Source organism: Pholcus phalangioides, unplaced genomic scaffold (assembly GCF_987345545.1).
Source record: "Pholcus phalangioides strain wild (caught in Gottingen) unplaced genomic scaffold, Ppha-v1.0 ptg000003l_1, whole genome shotgun sequence".
Classification (NCBI taxonomy): Eukaryota; Metazoa; Arthropoda; class Arachnida; order Araneae; family Pholcidae; genus Pholcus; species Pholcus phalangioides.
Window position 1 is genome coordinate 47,956,070 of NW_028301596.1, and position 17,913 is coordinate 47,973,982.

General features: G+C 33.5%; 1 protein-coding gene across 1 annotated transcript; it reads right to left on the reverse strand.

The window, feature by feature from the left end:
• Positions 1-272: 272 nt before the first annotated feature.
• Seipin (lipid droplet biogenesis associated protein seipin) lies at positions 273-17,431 on the reverse strand. The gene is made up of 10 exons (XM_089249478.1): positions 17,176-17,431; positions 15,307-15,403; positions 13,931-14,006; positions 11,486-11,553; positions 10,208-10,342; positions 9,928-10,025; positions 7,088-7,314; positions 6,884-6,979; positions 4,822-4,911; positions 273-2,041 (listed from the first exon to the last, which is right to left on the reverse strand). Exons 1-10 carry the CDS (start codon positions 17,334-17,336, stop codon positions 1,857-1,859), a joined length of 1,233 nt encoding a protein of 410 aa, XP_089105604.1. The 5' UTR covers positions 17,337-17,431; the 3' UTR covers positions 273-1,856.
• Positions 17,432-17,913: the final 482 nt, after the last annotated feature.

Below are 17,913 nucleotides of genomic sequence, written 5' to 3' on the forward strand. Positions count from 1 at the left end.
TTTTATTGTAAGGCTACTTCAAAGGTTTTGCATTTTCCTGATAGTGATCAAAGGTTATATTTTAGAACAAAATTAGGTACAAAAACAGCAGCAGTTTGTTTGTTCAACAAGAGTAGTTTAAACTGCAATAAAAACAAAGATAATGTGCACATTAAAAAATATAATGAAAAATATGTATGATTATAATGTATCATATACAGTGAAACCTGTTTAAGACGTACACTGTATGAGATGGAATTCTGTCTTAAACGGAATCAAAATATAGTCTGTTCAATCATTAATTCTTTTATTTGCACCTTTATAAAACAGACATCTGTCTAAAACCATATTAATTCAGTCTATTGATGTTCCATTTTGTAAAGGTTTCACTGTATTATATAACATATATCTTGAGGTAAGAGTAATATAGTAATCTCCAATCACAGACACTGAAGCAAAAACAAAATTCAATGTTTCGTACAAACAGTAAACTCTCAATTGATCTATAAATAAACAGATCTAGATTTTTGATTTAAGAAACAAAATTTCTCTATTATGGATAATTTATTATCATATGTGCTAAAAATTAGCGGCTCTAAAACGTTCATCATCGAGATGGCGCAATTCTGTGAGTTTGCATAAAAGTATATTTTCAAAGATGCATTGATTGTATGGTAACACAAAAATTATTCAAAAGACACATAGTGGAGTGCTGCAAAATTTCCACAGGTATAGCACTAATAAGTTCACCATCTTCAATTTTGAAAACTCCAACTTTAGTAATGAAAACAAACAAAAGGCCTTTGCAAGGGTACATAACTTGAAAACAATTCATAAGGCTTTGAAACATTATATTTCTACACAATCATAAAGACGATGGAATCATAAAGTCATGTCATAAAAATGATGGTGAACAATGACTAGACTACACACAGTGATAGTGATCCAAGAAAAAGCATTACATTTTGCATGTTTATTAGGCAAAAGAAATGATTTTAATGCAAAACGTTTAACATCCACAATCATGTCATGAAAGGAAAAAAACAAATAATTTCCATTTATGTATTTAATTATGCAAATTTCAGTTGGAATTTTGATTAGTTAAATCTCTACTTATTTCAAGAATGCTCAAACCATTGAAAAATGTGTATTGATGAACAGTTTCACTGTTTTTTTTCTGACTTTGTTAAAAGTGGGTCCAGCTGTATAAAGTATATGACTCTATAAACCAATATTCATAAAGAAATCTTAAAATTGATGCAAAAAACACGATAGTGATATAAGACAGGATATATAATATGCTATTACAGAATTAAGAAAAAAAAAAGTTGTCCATTCAGAACATGTTTATAACAAAAATAAGAAGAGTTGATTATAGAGTAGACAACTTTTCAATATATATGTGTTCAAAATACTGATATTAATGGTCCCATATAACAGGATCACCCTATAAAAACATGAAAAAATTTTTACACAGATGATCGTCACAATGAGATTTTTATGTATTGATAGGAAAAAATAATACAGTTCAGACAAAATGTTCTCTCAGACAATTAGGCAAAACCAAGATATACAATTAAAAACATGCACCAACATGATTTTTTCATGTTCAGATTTCAACATAGATCAAATCTCATGAAAAGGTGAAACTTCGATGCATTGATTGTGGTTTTAAAGCAATAGTCTAATACTAACAATCTTCTTCTATGTAAAGATACTATTAATCACAAATCTTTTGAAATTGTGCTTCACTGCTTTTCTAAAGAAAAATTAATGAACATATACTGATATGAGACAAAAGTTAGTACGATCATAAACTGTGCAATTAAAGAAAATGAATAAAAATTATAAAAGTATATCAAACCATTGCAAACAATTTAAGTAGATGATGATGTTGTTGATGTGAAATTTTGATCCCAATCCTTGAAAGACTCTGAATATGCCGATGATGATGAAGAGGATGAATCAGGCAAAACAAATGAGCTAAGGTTCCCATGAGGATCTGATTCTGATGATGTCAATGGACTAGTTCTATGTATCTCCAAAAATTCTGGTTGAAGATCTATAGACAAGAAATTGAAAAGCATTATATTTTATCACTACAAGTTCAGAACGTATATAACCTTCCATATTTTACATTTAAAACCTTTAAAGACATCAGTCATTTGTGAAGATAAAATAACCTGTTATGAAAACTTGGGTAAACTCACTGTAATCAACACTCTGGAGATCCTGATATACACACAAATTCAATTTTTACATGTGTGACGAAGAATAGCTGAGAGCTGTGTCTATAAGGTGTGCATTATATGTATAGCCATATTTTACATCCATTCCAGTATCAGCTCTGTTTTTAAGTTAAAGAGGCCAACGGCAGTTTCAAGAGTCACACCAATTCTGATGTTATATTTTGGTTGTGCGTTTTTCAGAAATAAAATGGATGTAGTACAATCTTACCACTTGACTTCCCTTACAGCTAATAGCTTGATTGACAACAGCTAGACATAAAAAATGTTTTCCCACGTTCAGCTTGGTTTCTCTTTAATGATGATGTGCAAAGTTATGCTTCAGATAAGTCACTTAAGTGAGGGTGCAAGGGGTGCAGTCATCAAGGGTTAAAAAATGTTATTAGTTTGCCCAGCTTAAAATTGGGTAATGGATATACAAATACCACCTATGGAGGAATGAAACTTTCTGGAGCCAAAATTTTTCCCATGGCAACAATGTTTAAGTTTTCTGCTTATTGAATAATTTCAGCAAATTTTCTCCACATAATGTTGACCATGTATTGCAGTTGATAAAAATTTTGATTTTTTTATTTGTATGTATTTAACCTTTTTTTCTTTTGAATTTTAAAGTTTGAAATTATAATTTATTAAAAATTTATATTTTTAAAAAGTTAATTCTAATTTTCACTTGTAGACAACATTAAGTTCAAAGAGTCTTGCTTTTAAAAAAATCCATAGAAATTTAGCATACAAATGGCATCCAAGCAGAAATCATTTAATGTTTGATAATTTTTGTCACACCACGGCATTTTCTGCACACGAGGGCTAATTAGACTAGGACCTACAATTTATTGCCGATTCTGAATGGCAGCCTTTTTTTTATACTCACCTAAAGGTTGGTGCGCTAACCTCTCGGTGTGGGACTTCTTGTAGTAGCAAATCTTTTTTTTTGTGTGGTATGTCGCCACTTCTGTTGTACCCCCCTGCGTCAGGAAAGTTTCTGACAAGGACGAACCAGGTATCAAACTCGGGACACTTCAGAACATCCTTCAGTACTACTATTTCAGTAAGTACTACTTCAAACTACTTTAGGAGAGCATCTTATTAACCTAAGCAACAGTGCCTTTTAAAATTTGAAATCGTACATATATTGAAATTCATACTCAATATAAAAAATCAGAATGCACACATGGAACTGACATTCATTAATTTAATAATTTGAAATATTTTGAAGGACTGTCTTAAGTGCAGTGTTTTGCTGCTAGATTTTAGGTACCACCTTTTTAAGCACAGAAGTACCTAAAATATGTGATCATATGTACTGTTTTGAACATAGTCCTGCAGCTCATTGTTGTTGCTCTGCTCATTTTCATCTCAGCAGAACATAGTTTAGGGTGGGGAGACCAAAATTGATGGAAGAAATTCAGGATTTTTTTTCAAGCATTTGAAACATTAAATTTTTTTTAAAAGACTGCAATGATTTTTCAAGGACATTCAAAGATGTGAAAATGATTTTTTTTTCAAGGACTTTCGAGGATTTTCCAAGGAGTTTACAAATTATATAGATACTGGCCACTTACTAGTGCGTGTGGATATTAGTTTGTTTGTTTTTTCAATCAGCATAAAGATGATTGCAAAAAGGAAAGATTAGAATTTGTGCAAAAAGTAAAATGTTTGAAATACAACAAAGAATAGAAAAATGCTAATTAAAATTGCAAAAAAAGGGGGAGATTTCTCAAAGTCTAGTATGAAACATCAACAAAAACATTTGTAAAATTAAACAATGGTTAAGAAATAGAAACTCAGATGAAAAAGGGTCTGATTTCAATGTTGATCAAACTGTCTCAGAATGGTTTGATACTCAAAGGGTGTTAATCAATATGATCATGCAAAAAAACAGAAAAAAATCGTGATGGAGAAACATCTATAGAGAAAAAGAAGGTTGTATAAATGGCAGCAAAGGAGCAACCGGATGTTTAAGACATTGCACAGAGAAGGAAGTTAAGAGAACTATATGGATTTTTATGAATGACTTCGAAAATTTTTTAGATAAAATCCCTTGAGTAAAAATCAAGATGACACTTTCAAAAAAGTATAGGCAAGATAGCTTTGTTTAAACAAGTTATGTTAAATGTGACTGTTGTTGGAAAAAATATCACAAATTGAAGAAAGAATAGAATGTGATGATACTTTCAGATGTGAAAAAAAAACAGGTGGCGATAAGAGAGTCAACCAAAATGACTTGCCAAGGTGTTAGAAAAAAACACCCTTTTTTATGCAATCATTACATTGATCAAGCTCTTGTAACTGAATATAATGTGCTGCAATCACTAATATTGAATTAAACAGAATCTGATTCTATATGCATTAAATAATAAGACTAGAAATGAAGTTCAGAATATTTATAGGCAATTTATTTCATTAGTTTGACCAGCACCATAATGAACAATTGATATCTTATATTGTTGTGAAATTTACAATTTCATGCTAAACATCATTTACAGGTTTAAAAATACAGTGAAAATTCTGTTTAAAAAATAACAAAAAAAAAGTAATAACATAGAAGATAATATATAATAATATATAAGATAAAAATACAAAATAACGTATTTACCATCAGCGCTTGCTCCAATTCTCACTACTCTTCGTCTTAATAAGGGTTCACTACCTTCAGGATGAATTTCAATGCTTAAAGCTTCATTGTCTGAAAATATCAAGTAAGATTCCTATTTAAAACAATCAAGATCTTTTACTATCCACAGTTTCTAAGATGGTATAACAACAGGAAACTAAAATACACAGTAAGTTTTAAAAAAAGATAAAAACTTAATAAGCACTAGATGTCTTGGACGTCTTACTAGTAACAAATATTCAAATTTAAGATCCATTTACACAACTTAGACACCTTCTCATGACTACTAAACCACACACATCCACCTTGTCTACATTCTTCTGCAGAACTTCTAACGAATTGGTACATGTTGGAATGTGCATGTATGTATTTTGAACTTGACATGAAGTTTGTTTCCGTGTAATGCTACCATCTGCCATCAGTTTTTCTAACTGTGAATGAAATATAATGATTGAATAATTGTATCTTGTAGGCCTGTTACTCTCTGTGGCAACTTCTTTAACAGATATATTGGCCTGCATTCACCCCCTCAAAGTTGAGAACCACAGAAATCCAAATTCAGCCGACCACCACTGTGGTGACAATGGGGTTTGAACCTGGGTCCTCATGATGCAAGTCATTATGACCACTTGACCACCACAGCGGCACCTTTTGATGACTGCTGGTGTTGAGGAAAAATTAATTCATAGTGACGACAGCTTTTGGCTCCTGAAAAATTTGTTTCCAATTAAAACCCCCACCCTACCCCCGCAAAACCTTATCAATTACCTGTTAAGCATAGTTAGCATCATATATCTTTATGTGATCAAATATTTATAATTCACACAATAAAAATAAAACAATATGTAGCATAACATTATCATTGATATTGAAATAAAAAAAAAAGTTGATGATGAAACTGAAAAGCTAGTATTTCATTTAAAAATGACATTGCTGTGTATTTAACACACCAACGGGTACTAATAGTTCAAAGTATGCTTCATTCTTGAAAATTTTGCAGTCCAGAATACTAACTTCACTGGAATTTTTTTTTTTTTTGTTAACCGGGTTGACAAAAAAAAAAATTCTCAACCCCCATTCGCATTACTCTTATAAATTTGCTACCTATGTATACCAACTCCTCACATTACAAATGCAAACACAAGGCCAGAACAGGCAAAATGCCCAACAAGGTGGCTGAGAAAAGGATGCCCATAACAAATATGGATGTTATGTATTTATAAAATAGAGCAACCCAATTAAAAATGCAATTATATAAGCTATATATACATAAAATATAATACACTGCACATAAAAATATTTATGATTGTCTACCTAAGTATGGATAGCTTCTTGATTTACCCCAACATATTAATCATATTTCTTTTGAAACGTGTCAATTGTGTTAGAATTTACAACCCCAGGGGTTAGCTATTCCATTAATTAACAACCCTATTAGAGAAAATTTTCCTGATACACCAGAACCTAGAATTGTCCCTTACTAATCGATACTGGTGTCCCCTTGTCAACGCAGTCGATTGACAGCATATTAATAATTCATGGTCCATCCTATACATCCCATTGAAAATTTTGAACACTTCGATCATATCCCCCCCCCCCAACACCAGCGTTCTTTCAATTTTTAAACACCTTGGAAAAATTAAGTCTCTCTTCATAACTCAAGTCCCGTGCTAACAAGGACACGTATAGCTCTTCTCTGCACCTCTTCAATCAAGTCTATGTCTTTCTGTTGGTATGGTCTCCAAAACCTTACAGTATACTCCAGTCCAGGATGAAGTAAGCCTCGGAAAAGCGGAAGAATGACTTTGAGAGAATGTGAGGAGATCTGTGTTTGAAAATGAAACCGAGTATTCTATTGATTTTTCTGACTACTGCTGAACAATGTTCAGAAAACCTAAGCGTGTCACTTGTCAACATTCATTCCCTACCATGCTGCATAGATAAAAAAAAAGATCTTGTATACAAGCAGATTATTCTGCTCGTGAATGCAAATTAGGTTAAGATTATGTTGATACAAACAATTTTTGACACACACATGGATTACCTTCAGTAGATGGAGCTGATGCTGTGATATCTGCACTATCTGGGCACGTTGGAATATTTTTACCATCCTTGACATTAAGTCTTGCATTCTCCTGACCTGAAAAATATAAGTATTATTATAAAAAATACAGAAAAACCTTTCAAAATTTAAAATATATATATAACATTTGCAGATTTAAAATTGAAAAAAATCAACCTAACTTACTAGTAGACGGCATTCCAGCTTTGGTATCATCAGCAAGTGTTAGCGAATGTTCTACAAGATTTGTGCCATTGAACTGTTCTTCATGGTTATCACTATTATTATTGCTGTCATTATTATTGTTCATAGAGTACCTTAGCCACGAAAACAATATCGTTAATGATATGAAGAAAAAATTTGTAAATATTCCAAAGATAGCTGATGTTACAGGCCAGTAGTACATAAAAAATCTGAAAAAAAAAGGTTTTTAGCTCACTCTGATCTCATAAGGAGAAGTTATACTTGAAATATGTCCATATAAAGCAGATATTCTTAACCTTTTGTGGCCGCGACCCAAAATCAGTAACAGTATTAGCTTCATGACCCAAGGGACTGTTTGTTTTCCAAAATCAGTGAAACCATTGACCCAATAAGTGCATTTATAACAGGAGTAAATTGAATTTTATGACTCATCTAGCATAGGTGCCAATTCACAGTCTTGAAAACTCTGTAGTTTATCACGTGATGACATATTCAGCATTAAAGAAAACATGTCAAACAAATAAAAGGGGAAAACCAGGGACTTTTTTTGAAATTGAAATGGGTGACCATAAATAAATCCCATTTTTCTGGGATGCATTTTTCCCTGTACTGATTGTTTAGCAATAATTACCCACTTTGCTTGCTTTAATCATATTTGGAGACAATTACCAATTTCTCTTATTTTAAAAATCCTGATTCCCCATATTTTTCCTGAGGGAAAACGGGGTCAGCCTGAAATTGCAAGGACTGGGAGAATGTTCTTATATATATATATAGACGACTTCCCCTTCAAACAAAGCTTAATTTGAGGACTTTTAGGGATTTTTCTATAAAGATACAAAAAATCAGAAGAATTAGAATTCAGACCAGTAGATTTTAATAAGGCTGAAAAATCGGAAGGCTTCTGAATAAATCTGAAAAATTGGCACCTATGATCTGGGAAGCCCTCGCGAATCAAGTTTGGGCAGTGAACCCATAGCTCAAGAATCTGACAGTAAGTGGATTTGTACGACCCATCTCAGAATCACCTGTGAATCAAATTTGGATCGTGACCCATAGCTCAAAAATCTCTGACTGCAAGTGAATTTTTACTGCCCATCTTGGAAGCCCCTGCGAATAAAATTTGGGACTATCGTGACTCATAGCTCAAGAATCTCTGGTTGCAAGTGGATTTGTAAGACTCATCTTAAAAAACCCTGCGACCCATTGGTTAAGAATCCCTGATATAAAACAATAAACACCAAAAATTAGGGGGGGGGGAAATAAAAAACTCTGTTTGAAAATAATTACCTAATTTTTAAGGAAATCAATAAAAAAAAAACAAAAAAAAAACAATGTTGGCTCCTTGGGATAGACTTATACAGGTGGCAGCAAATATATAATTTGAAAAGAAAAATCATACTTTTTATAGTTAAGATTTTTACACAAACACTTGTGATAAAAAAGTAGAATCTGCAGATGACCAATATATGGAAGAAAAAAAAGAAGCACTTTAAAACATTGACTGGAAATATGAATCTACATTTTCATTTTGTAAACATTGAAAGCGTGCAGAAGCGGGAGGAGGGGGCTTGTGCCCACCAAGCCAACCAAAAATTAGAATTTTTTTTTAAAAATATTTCTATGAAAGAAATTAAAATATCAAAAGAAAATACCTTTTGCATAGAATTTTAACTAATTTCAATTAATTTAAATGTTTTTTGAAGGGCGGTAACTCAGAATTTCTTGGGAAGAAAATCTTTGAGAGCCTTTCCCCCCCCCAAGCCTTTTGTGCCCCCTCCAAAGGTGGATCCTGTGTACACCCCCTTAAAGCAGGATATGTAAATTGGCATTATTCAGTTTTAGGTCACAGAAAAAAAATTCAAATGTTGTACTTATGAAACCTGTTTCTACCAGTAATAATCATTGCATTTGATTGATTCCATTTTTAAAACAAAATATTTACTTAGTTTTGCAAATGCAATGATACCTTGACTAACGAATGCCTCAGCTTATGAATTTTTTGGCTAAAGAAGATTACTTTTTTTTGACGTTTTTTTGCCTCGGCTAACAAATATTTTGGCAGATGTGGATGTATGCGCTCGCATAAAAAAGCTGTGTCATGAGCTGAATTTTTGTGCACATCAAAATGAATTTAATGAATACCGGTTACTTGTGCTAGGTTCATTTATTTAAACCTCAGAATCGCTTTCCAGATATACTTCTCTAGCAGTTTCAATAATATTTGAGCCATTTCATTCAAGATGAATGATTAAGTTAAGAGAAAAGGCATTAAAAAATAAAAATGCCTTAAATTTTAATGGTTTCAATGCATAAAGTAAAAGTCAGGACCTTCTAGAAACTTATTTTTCCATCCGCATGCATATGAGAGAAAAATGAGCTGATATCATGGAGCACAAACCATCTCACAAACTTTTTTTTCACTATGGCTTACGAACCTAACTATGCAGCGTACATGGTGTAAAATAAAAAAATTGTAAATTTTTTCATGTTCCTTTGAATTCCCCTACACTCAATTCTAAAAAATGTTAACTCAGACTCCTGTCAGTCTTTGCCTTTTATGTATTTGTCTTAAAATACCTCTTAGTGTTACTTAAAATTTTGAGCAGTTCCTAGAACAAATACAATGATTTTCTGTGTGTAGACGTCTACAGGAAATTGCATTTCAGCTTATGCATGCGATTCCAGAATGAATTATCTTTTTAAGCCAAGGTATCATTATTTAGGAATTTATAAATTATACTTCACACATTTTGTGTATACAGAAAATGAAAGAGAACAAACCCTTGATCTGTATATAGTAAGTAGGATTTTATAGTTACCTCAAACCAGTGAATTGCGCATGAATTCTCAGAGTTGATGTGTATATTTCTGCATATCTTGCTTGGATTTCGATATGAGCATACTGTGTAGGGTGATTCTGTAATGATATCGTAAAGCTCTATTGTTTATTATAGAAAATTGCGCATTTGTTAAAAAATATAACCAGTTATAAAAATATAAAAATATAAAAATATTCAGTTCTATACTACTCTACTAATGTATTTTTTTATTATTCTTAGCATTGTCAGAAAAAATGCTTGATAACTTAGATATGCTCACTGGATGTTCTTCATACTGTTCATAAAGTGACAGCACAAGTACTTGTTTTTCTTCAAATGATCCCGCTAAGAGTCCAGGAGTAAAAAATATTGTATAAATCACACCAAACAACCAGGACTTATAATGGAGAACTGCCTAGAGAGAGAGAGAAGAAACGTTGAATTTGAAATAAAACTTTATAATAAAATACAGTTTAGATGAATTTATCTTGTTTAAGAAAATGGAATCAATTAGTTATTTTAAAATTTGTGTATCATTCCTACTGAATAATTATTTCAATACATTTTTACATGTAAAATTTCTGAAATAGACATTTAAAAAATCTGTAATGCATCAAATGAAACCTTGGAAAGGGGCCATTCAAGTATTTCGTCATTATCGATGGGGGGAGGGGGTTTCCGATTTGCTGACAAGGGGGGAGAGGGGGATTTGGATAATGCTTACGTCATCAACCACCCTTTATGAAAATATTAAATATTTTTAATAGCATCTTACTTGGTGCGCCAAAAACAAGAAAAAACCTTTCGATAGTTTGTGGGAACTTGAAGTAACATTCCCCCTATTGATAAGTGCCCTACAGAGCAGAGCCACTTTAGTGATCTCTAATTTTTTGCGGATCCAAGTGATCTGGAAATGTGTCCGGGCCGCTTAAATGCTCTGGAACTGTGCCATGCATCACTCAAGTGATCCGTAATTATATGCCAAAGATCACTTAAATAATCTGAGAAGGTGCCGCGGGTAACTTGAGTGATGTAGAACAGCACTGGGGGCCACTTAAGTGCTCTAAAACTACGTCACATGTCACTCAAGGGATCTCTAAATATGTCATGGATCGCTTAAGTGTTCTGGAACTGTGTCCAGAGTCATTTAAGTGATCTGAAAATGTGCCACGGGCGGCTTAAATGTTCTGGAATTGTACCACAGGACACAAGCGATCTGTAAATGTGCCGCTTAGTTCATTTTTACAAAATTGGGTTTGAAGAGGGCAGGCTGCATCAGATAACCCCCAGGGCCATATTTGGTTCGCGGCCTTTATGCGACTTATCAGAGTTTTGCTTACTTTTGCTGACAAGGGGGTCAAAAATGGCTAAAAATTTGCTTATGTAATACTTAAACGACCCCAAAAGAAAATAGAAAAAAATGGATGAAAATAAAAGGAAGACATGTAATGTGATTGAATAATGGTTTTTTCATTTATTTTCCATTTATTTCTTATTTTGTTTTTACTTCAATGATTCAAAATTCAATGACGATTGAATAATACACAATTAAGCTTACAGGTCTAGATGATGATTGTAGCACTTGACCTTTCGGAGACAGCATATCTAGTTTCACCATGAACATACCTAATGATAAGAAATAAATAAATAAAAAAGAAAATTAATTGTTTGATAGAAATTATGAATTGAAATTAAAATATTTTTTAATGATAAAAGAAAAAAAGATGCTAACATTATTTGTCAACAACTCAGTAAAGATCAGAGAGAATTGGCAATGAAAACAGCAGAATCTTTTTCTCTAAAAGCAGCTACAAATGTAACTGCTACCTTGACAAGTATGCATGTTCAATATTTTTGTACAAGCATGCTCAAGCATTTTTAGTTTAGGAGAATTTTGAGCAAGCATTTTGATTTTACAAGCAGCTTGAAGGTTGAATGAATTTTGATTATGCATGCTTGTACAAACCATACTTGTGCAAGCGAAAATGAAAGCATGTCCCACACGGGTACCAAAATCAGTCTTCACACTTCAATAAGCTCTGCTTGGTGTTGGCATTTTTTGTGGTGTCTTCGTTTCGTACACAAGGTCAAAATGAACGTATAATCGCCTGCAGGCTTTGCATATTCTGAATAAAAACTGGTTCTTGTGCAAGCATACTTGTACTGTGTGAGGGCGAAAGGAAATGTCCCCATGAATGCTTGAATAAAAAGGTTGACCATGCATGCTTGTAAGCTTGCAGTTGTGTGTATAGTCACCTTAATACCAGAACTGTAAAACAAATGAAAAATGAAGCTTCCTTTATATTTATTACATTTAAGCATGTTAAGTTTTTATACCCCTTACATATATTTTTAATACTTTAATACTATTTTGCCTTGGACAGACCGTACCCAATTCCTTAGGCACAACAGAAGTGGGTCATTTATGTTCATATACGCTGTTATTATTACTCTTATAACATGTGTGTGTGTTTTGCTTGTTAAATTTTAATTTCAATGTACATGGATATTGTCCTATTATAAATTTTGGGTAGTAGGAAATTAATTAACTTATATAAAATTTATTTAAGAAATATTTTTCTTTCATTTAATAACTGACCTCAATCATAAAAACACAATAAGAAAGAAAATGATATCGGTAGCCTACCCACCAATAAGGGATTGTTACCAATGACAATCTTGCAAATGAATGTTATCAGCTTAAAATGAACAGTTTGGGTGATGGCATATGGAAATAAATAAAAGATTTTGTAAGTATTTCCATTTGTTGACAAATTTCATCATGTTTCTCAAAAAGTGTATCTACAAAAGTTTTAGAAGGTAATTGTATGGATTAATTATTCAGCTGGTCATATATAATAGTCATTTACATTAAAACACTGGAAATTACAAGCAAAACATTTTTCAATGATAAAAGAATTGCAATAAAAATCAAAAGCTCATTCAAAATCGCTAAGAATAAAATAGCAGTCTTTAAAATAACAAAAGTGTATCAATGGTCATCTTGATAACGAACAATACCATAAAATTACTTTACCTTAATTGACGTGGTGGTTTGTTTTTTTTCACTTAAGTCTGTTTAATTTTGATGAAGGGAGGGGCTTGGCAGAATAAATCTATATTGGAAGAATAGATCAACTTAGCCCAAGAATATTAAGAAGTCACCAACATATAAGGCAAATACATGAAAAATACAAAAACTCCTAATGCATTTCAACAGACAATGGACGTTTTGTTGGGACAATGACAATGGACAAAATCGTTTTCAGAGGAAAAATATTCAACCACTAATTACACTGATCGAGGATCCCATTGGGGTTGAACACCAAATCTTAACTCTCGGTTGCACAGTGGAAAAAGTATGTCTGTTCACTTTAAATGTCGTGGACAGAATGAAGCTGAGAGCCTGTGAGTGATACTAATGCAGCGTCCTGATTGTGGAATGGAGCTACCCGATTGGTCTATTAGAATTTCCTTAGAATTCCTGCATATAATGAATTTAAGCTATGGCACTGCGATCGGTGGTGTAGATTTATCATCGTTTACTAATATATTTTTGAAGGCCAGAATATATGTGCCTTCATAGAAATTTAAATCAACTCCAGACTTTGTGAAAAATACTGAAATTTAAATCTATGACACTCTTGCCAACAGTGAGTCGCAATGATCGACACTCCTGGTTCTTAACACAATAAGCATGCTCATTTTATCTTGCTTTTATGGGTCTCCTTGTTTGTCCTATATAACCAAGAGGGCAATTTCCACATGGAATGTAATAAATGCCCCATTATTTTTTCTGTGGTACAGCATCTTTGGGGCATGAAACCAAAGTTTTTAGTAGGAACATCTATGGTTGTTAGGTTAAACTTTTTAAGAATTGGCTTGATCTTTAATGAGAGTAGCCATCGACGACACCCATTGTGTGCTGAAATGCATAAGGAAGTTTCATATTTTTCGTGTATTTGCCTTATTCATTGGTGACTTCTTAATAAATCTATATTACCTTGCTGCCTGTTTTTCTCTGATTCTGGCATCTCTAACACAACCTCAACTGTATAACCCTGTCCTCGTGACAGCAACTAAAAGTAAAAAAAACAACTGATATTACTATGAACTTTTTCATTTGTTTTTATTTAAAGCAGAGCTAGTAAAAAATGGTGTAAAAATAAGTGTATAAATATTTTATATATGATAATGCAGTCATAGATATTATGATTATTGCATATACTTGTGTTTAAGTACCATTTAATTTTATTCCAAAAATGGGGAAGCTATCTGCAAGCAAATTTTAGGGTAATATGAAATTAATTTTTACACTGGAGAGGGGTGATCAAATTACATTTCCACCTGACTTCTAGTTTTTGGCTTATATACAGGTTTTTAATTTTTTGCTGTTTTGGTGTTTTCAAGTGGGGAATGTCAGCTTAAACATAAGAATATTCGACACATATTCTCTTGCAAGATTTTTTGAAGACCAGCTATATTTAAGAAAATCCATCTCTGCCTCCACAGGGACTCAACAGTGCCATCTTAACGCATCGCCCGGGGCTTCAAGTGAAGAGGAGCTTCAGAAAAATTTTAATTGAATTTTTTGAGAATTTGCCAGGTAGGGGCTCAGAAAAATCACTTCGCCTAGGGGTGCATGATGCTCTTAAGATCCTTTGATCCTTTTTGTCGCACCACAGTCGTTTTGTGCACAGGAGGGCCAATTAGACCGGGACCTACAATTTATTGCTGATTCCGAAAGACAGGCTTGTTTTTTATACTCATCGAGAGGTTGGTGCGCTAACCAGTCGATGGGGGAACTCCCTGCGGTAGCAATTTTTTGCTCCAGTCAAGTTGCCGGCTTTTGTTGTACCCCTGTGTCAGGCAAGTTTTCTGACAAGAACGAACCGGGTATCAAACTCACGCCACCTCTAAACGTCCTTTGGTACTTTAGGCGAGTATCTTATCGACCGCATGATGCTCTTAAAGTCAATATATTACAATTGACAATATTAGTAAAAACCTCTACCTACTCAAAAATTATTTTTAATGTTTTTAATTATTTTGTTCCTTTTTCAGATGGATGGCTGCCATTACCATTTTCTTTTCGCGTACCATTACCATTTTCGGCCTCTCACGTACCCCTGGTTGGAAACCACTGTTCTATATTATCATATAAAGTAGATTAAAAAATTTCCTGAATTATCACATTTTGCTTGGGGGGTGATCACCACGACCCCTCCCCATAGATTCATGCCTGTAATAAGGTGCAGTGCAAAACAACAGGCAACTGTATAATAATGATACAATATGCCAATTGTACAATAAGCTAACCTGTTAAAATATTTAAAGAATCTGTTTCATTATATAACTAATTTTTTCTTTAATATTTACCTGATACTGCCCTGACTCAACCAGTGATATATTTGCAAATGGAAAAGGACAGTGGGTATTTTGTGGATCAACAACCTCTTGAGACATACATAAGGCCCTAAATCAAAGAAAACATAAAATAAGAATAAAAACAATCAAAATTTCCCATTTCAAACAATTAGTACGTTATGCAATAATGAAAGAAAAAGTAACATTCTGTCTCAATTTCTATCCCATCAGTGACTATAAAGTTAGATAATTGATAATTTATTGACCATAGTTGCGAGGGATAGAGCGGAGCGTATACTTTGAAACACCTATATTTCAAGCATTATTTCATTTTCTTGATTTTTGTGGCTGCTAGGGGCTTGTATATCAGTTATTTTATGACCACCACATTGAAAAACTGTCAAAATGTGACAAAGTCTGCTACATAAATCTATAGAAAATAGATTAATTTGTTGTTGGACATCCACTCCCATCATTTTTAACAGGGAAAGTGAGAAAAATAAGCTATGATACAGTCATAGCTCGATTTTTTTAAATTAGTCCCCTCTGGTACCAAACAATATGTAACTTCTTTAATGTCTTTGGCATTAATGAAATAATTGTATAAGCTTGCAAAAAACGAGTATAGGCTGTATTTATTTCGTGCATTTTACTACAATATAAAACACACAAATTAAATTATAAACTACAGTATTAGATATCAAAGTTTTCTGCAGTTCTTTTAATCTACTCTAATAGTTCCCCTTACTGCCTGAGAGTATTATTGTCCTCGTATCCCTGGATAGCTCATTATACAGGGTGAACTGCACCTATTGTATCAAACAAAAATGAGGGTGATAGGCAAGTCCATGTTTGGCATAAAACACCATAGCAACCCAGCCATATCTGTTTTCCAGTTATGGTGGATTATGCAATAAAATGTGTCAAGTCTGAAAAATTTAAAAATCCAAATTTGTTTCTAGAAGACCTACACGCAAACTAAGCACATATTTGGGAAGAACAGAAAAAATCCTATAGAGTGATACAACTTTTACATTGCATCAGCTTTCCCTAGAGCCTACAATAAACCATATCAATTTTTTAGTTCAGGAGAAGTTTTGCCTTTTGTTCGGAATATAACACTAAAAACAGCATTCGGAATTAGCAATTACAGATTTTGACAACTATTTGATTTTGCAGAAAAAAATCCTATAAGGTGACACCACCTCTATCAGGATATCTTGATTTAATGGCGAGATTCAGTGATGTATTGCAGAAAGGCTAAATTTCTCTTGAACTAGAACACAGACATAGTTTACTTTAGGCTCTAACAAAACTTGGTGTAGCGGACAAATATTTCAGTAAATTCTACCAATTGTAGCTAGAAGGGTGCTTGTGGAACAGGCAATTATAGATTTTGGCAGCAATTCAAATTTATGCTTTGCCTATGTTTCATCGCTTGTAGATCAATATTCTGATACATCAAGATAGTCTGATTGTTACGTTGTCACCTTATAGGATTTTTTCTGCTCTTTACAAATACAGTGAAACCTTGATATAACAATACTCTGCTGACCAAGAAAAAATATCGTCATCGAGGGATTATATCAAGTGTCGTCGTAGCAAGGTCTCACTGTATGCGCTCAGTTTGCATGTAGGTCTTTCAGAAACTTCACAAATTCGGGTTTTTTTCAGACTTGAAACATTTCCTTCCATTACCCAACATAACTGATAAACGGCTAGAGATAGGACAAGGTTGCTATGGTGTTTTATGCTCCACTATCTCGTCTATCATCCATCTTCATTTGGCAGATTAGGTACAGTTCACCCTGCATACCACCAAGGGCACGCGTACCCACATGTCTGAAACCACTGCCCTATGAAATAATGCCGATAACTTACGGATATTGGAAGTAAACGGGTCTAGTGTGAGCAATCGCTGGTATATACAAGTAGTACGTTACGCAATAAAGAAATATAGAAAACCAAAGCAATATGCTGAATATTACAATAACAAATATTGATTTATATAAAGCACGTTTTAAATGCGGCATCAACTCCATAACTAATTGAAAAATATCACGCTAAACGATCCGTAATTAGCCGAGGAAGTCTCATTACATCCTACAGTAATCAAAACAAAATGTTTGAGTTTAGACGGCTGTGACTCATATTATTTGGATCAAACAAAGAATTTTGAAAAAAAATTCCTGATCAAATTGTAATTTATCATAATTTCCATGTCCACACGGGATTGAGACTGAAACCAGCAGAGCACAGCAGAACGTCAGTGAGGCTAGCATCTACTTATTAAATAAATCCTAGCACTCCGCAAAAGCATCGAAAGTTCAGTTGGTGTTGTGATGCCATCTGTTGCAAGCCGAGTCAAAAGGCTTCTGATCGTAAGCCAGGTTTTCCTAGGAGCAGGTTTCCCTAAGACGCCTTCATATATTAAGGAGTTCTAGGTTTCCCGTGCCGCGCGCAACGTGATTCGCCCAGCGCGACACGCCGTCCACTCACCAGTTAGAAAAGCAGTATGACTGTTTTCCTACAGAGCGCAATACGGCTCACGACAGCGCTTTACGTCGGGCGTGATTGGCCGACTGCTTCTGGAGGAGTCAAATGCGTCTTCGATATTCT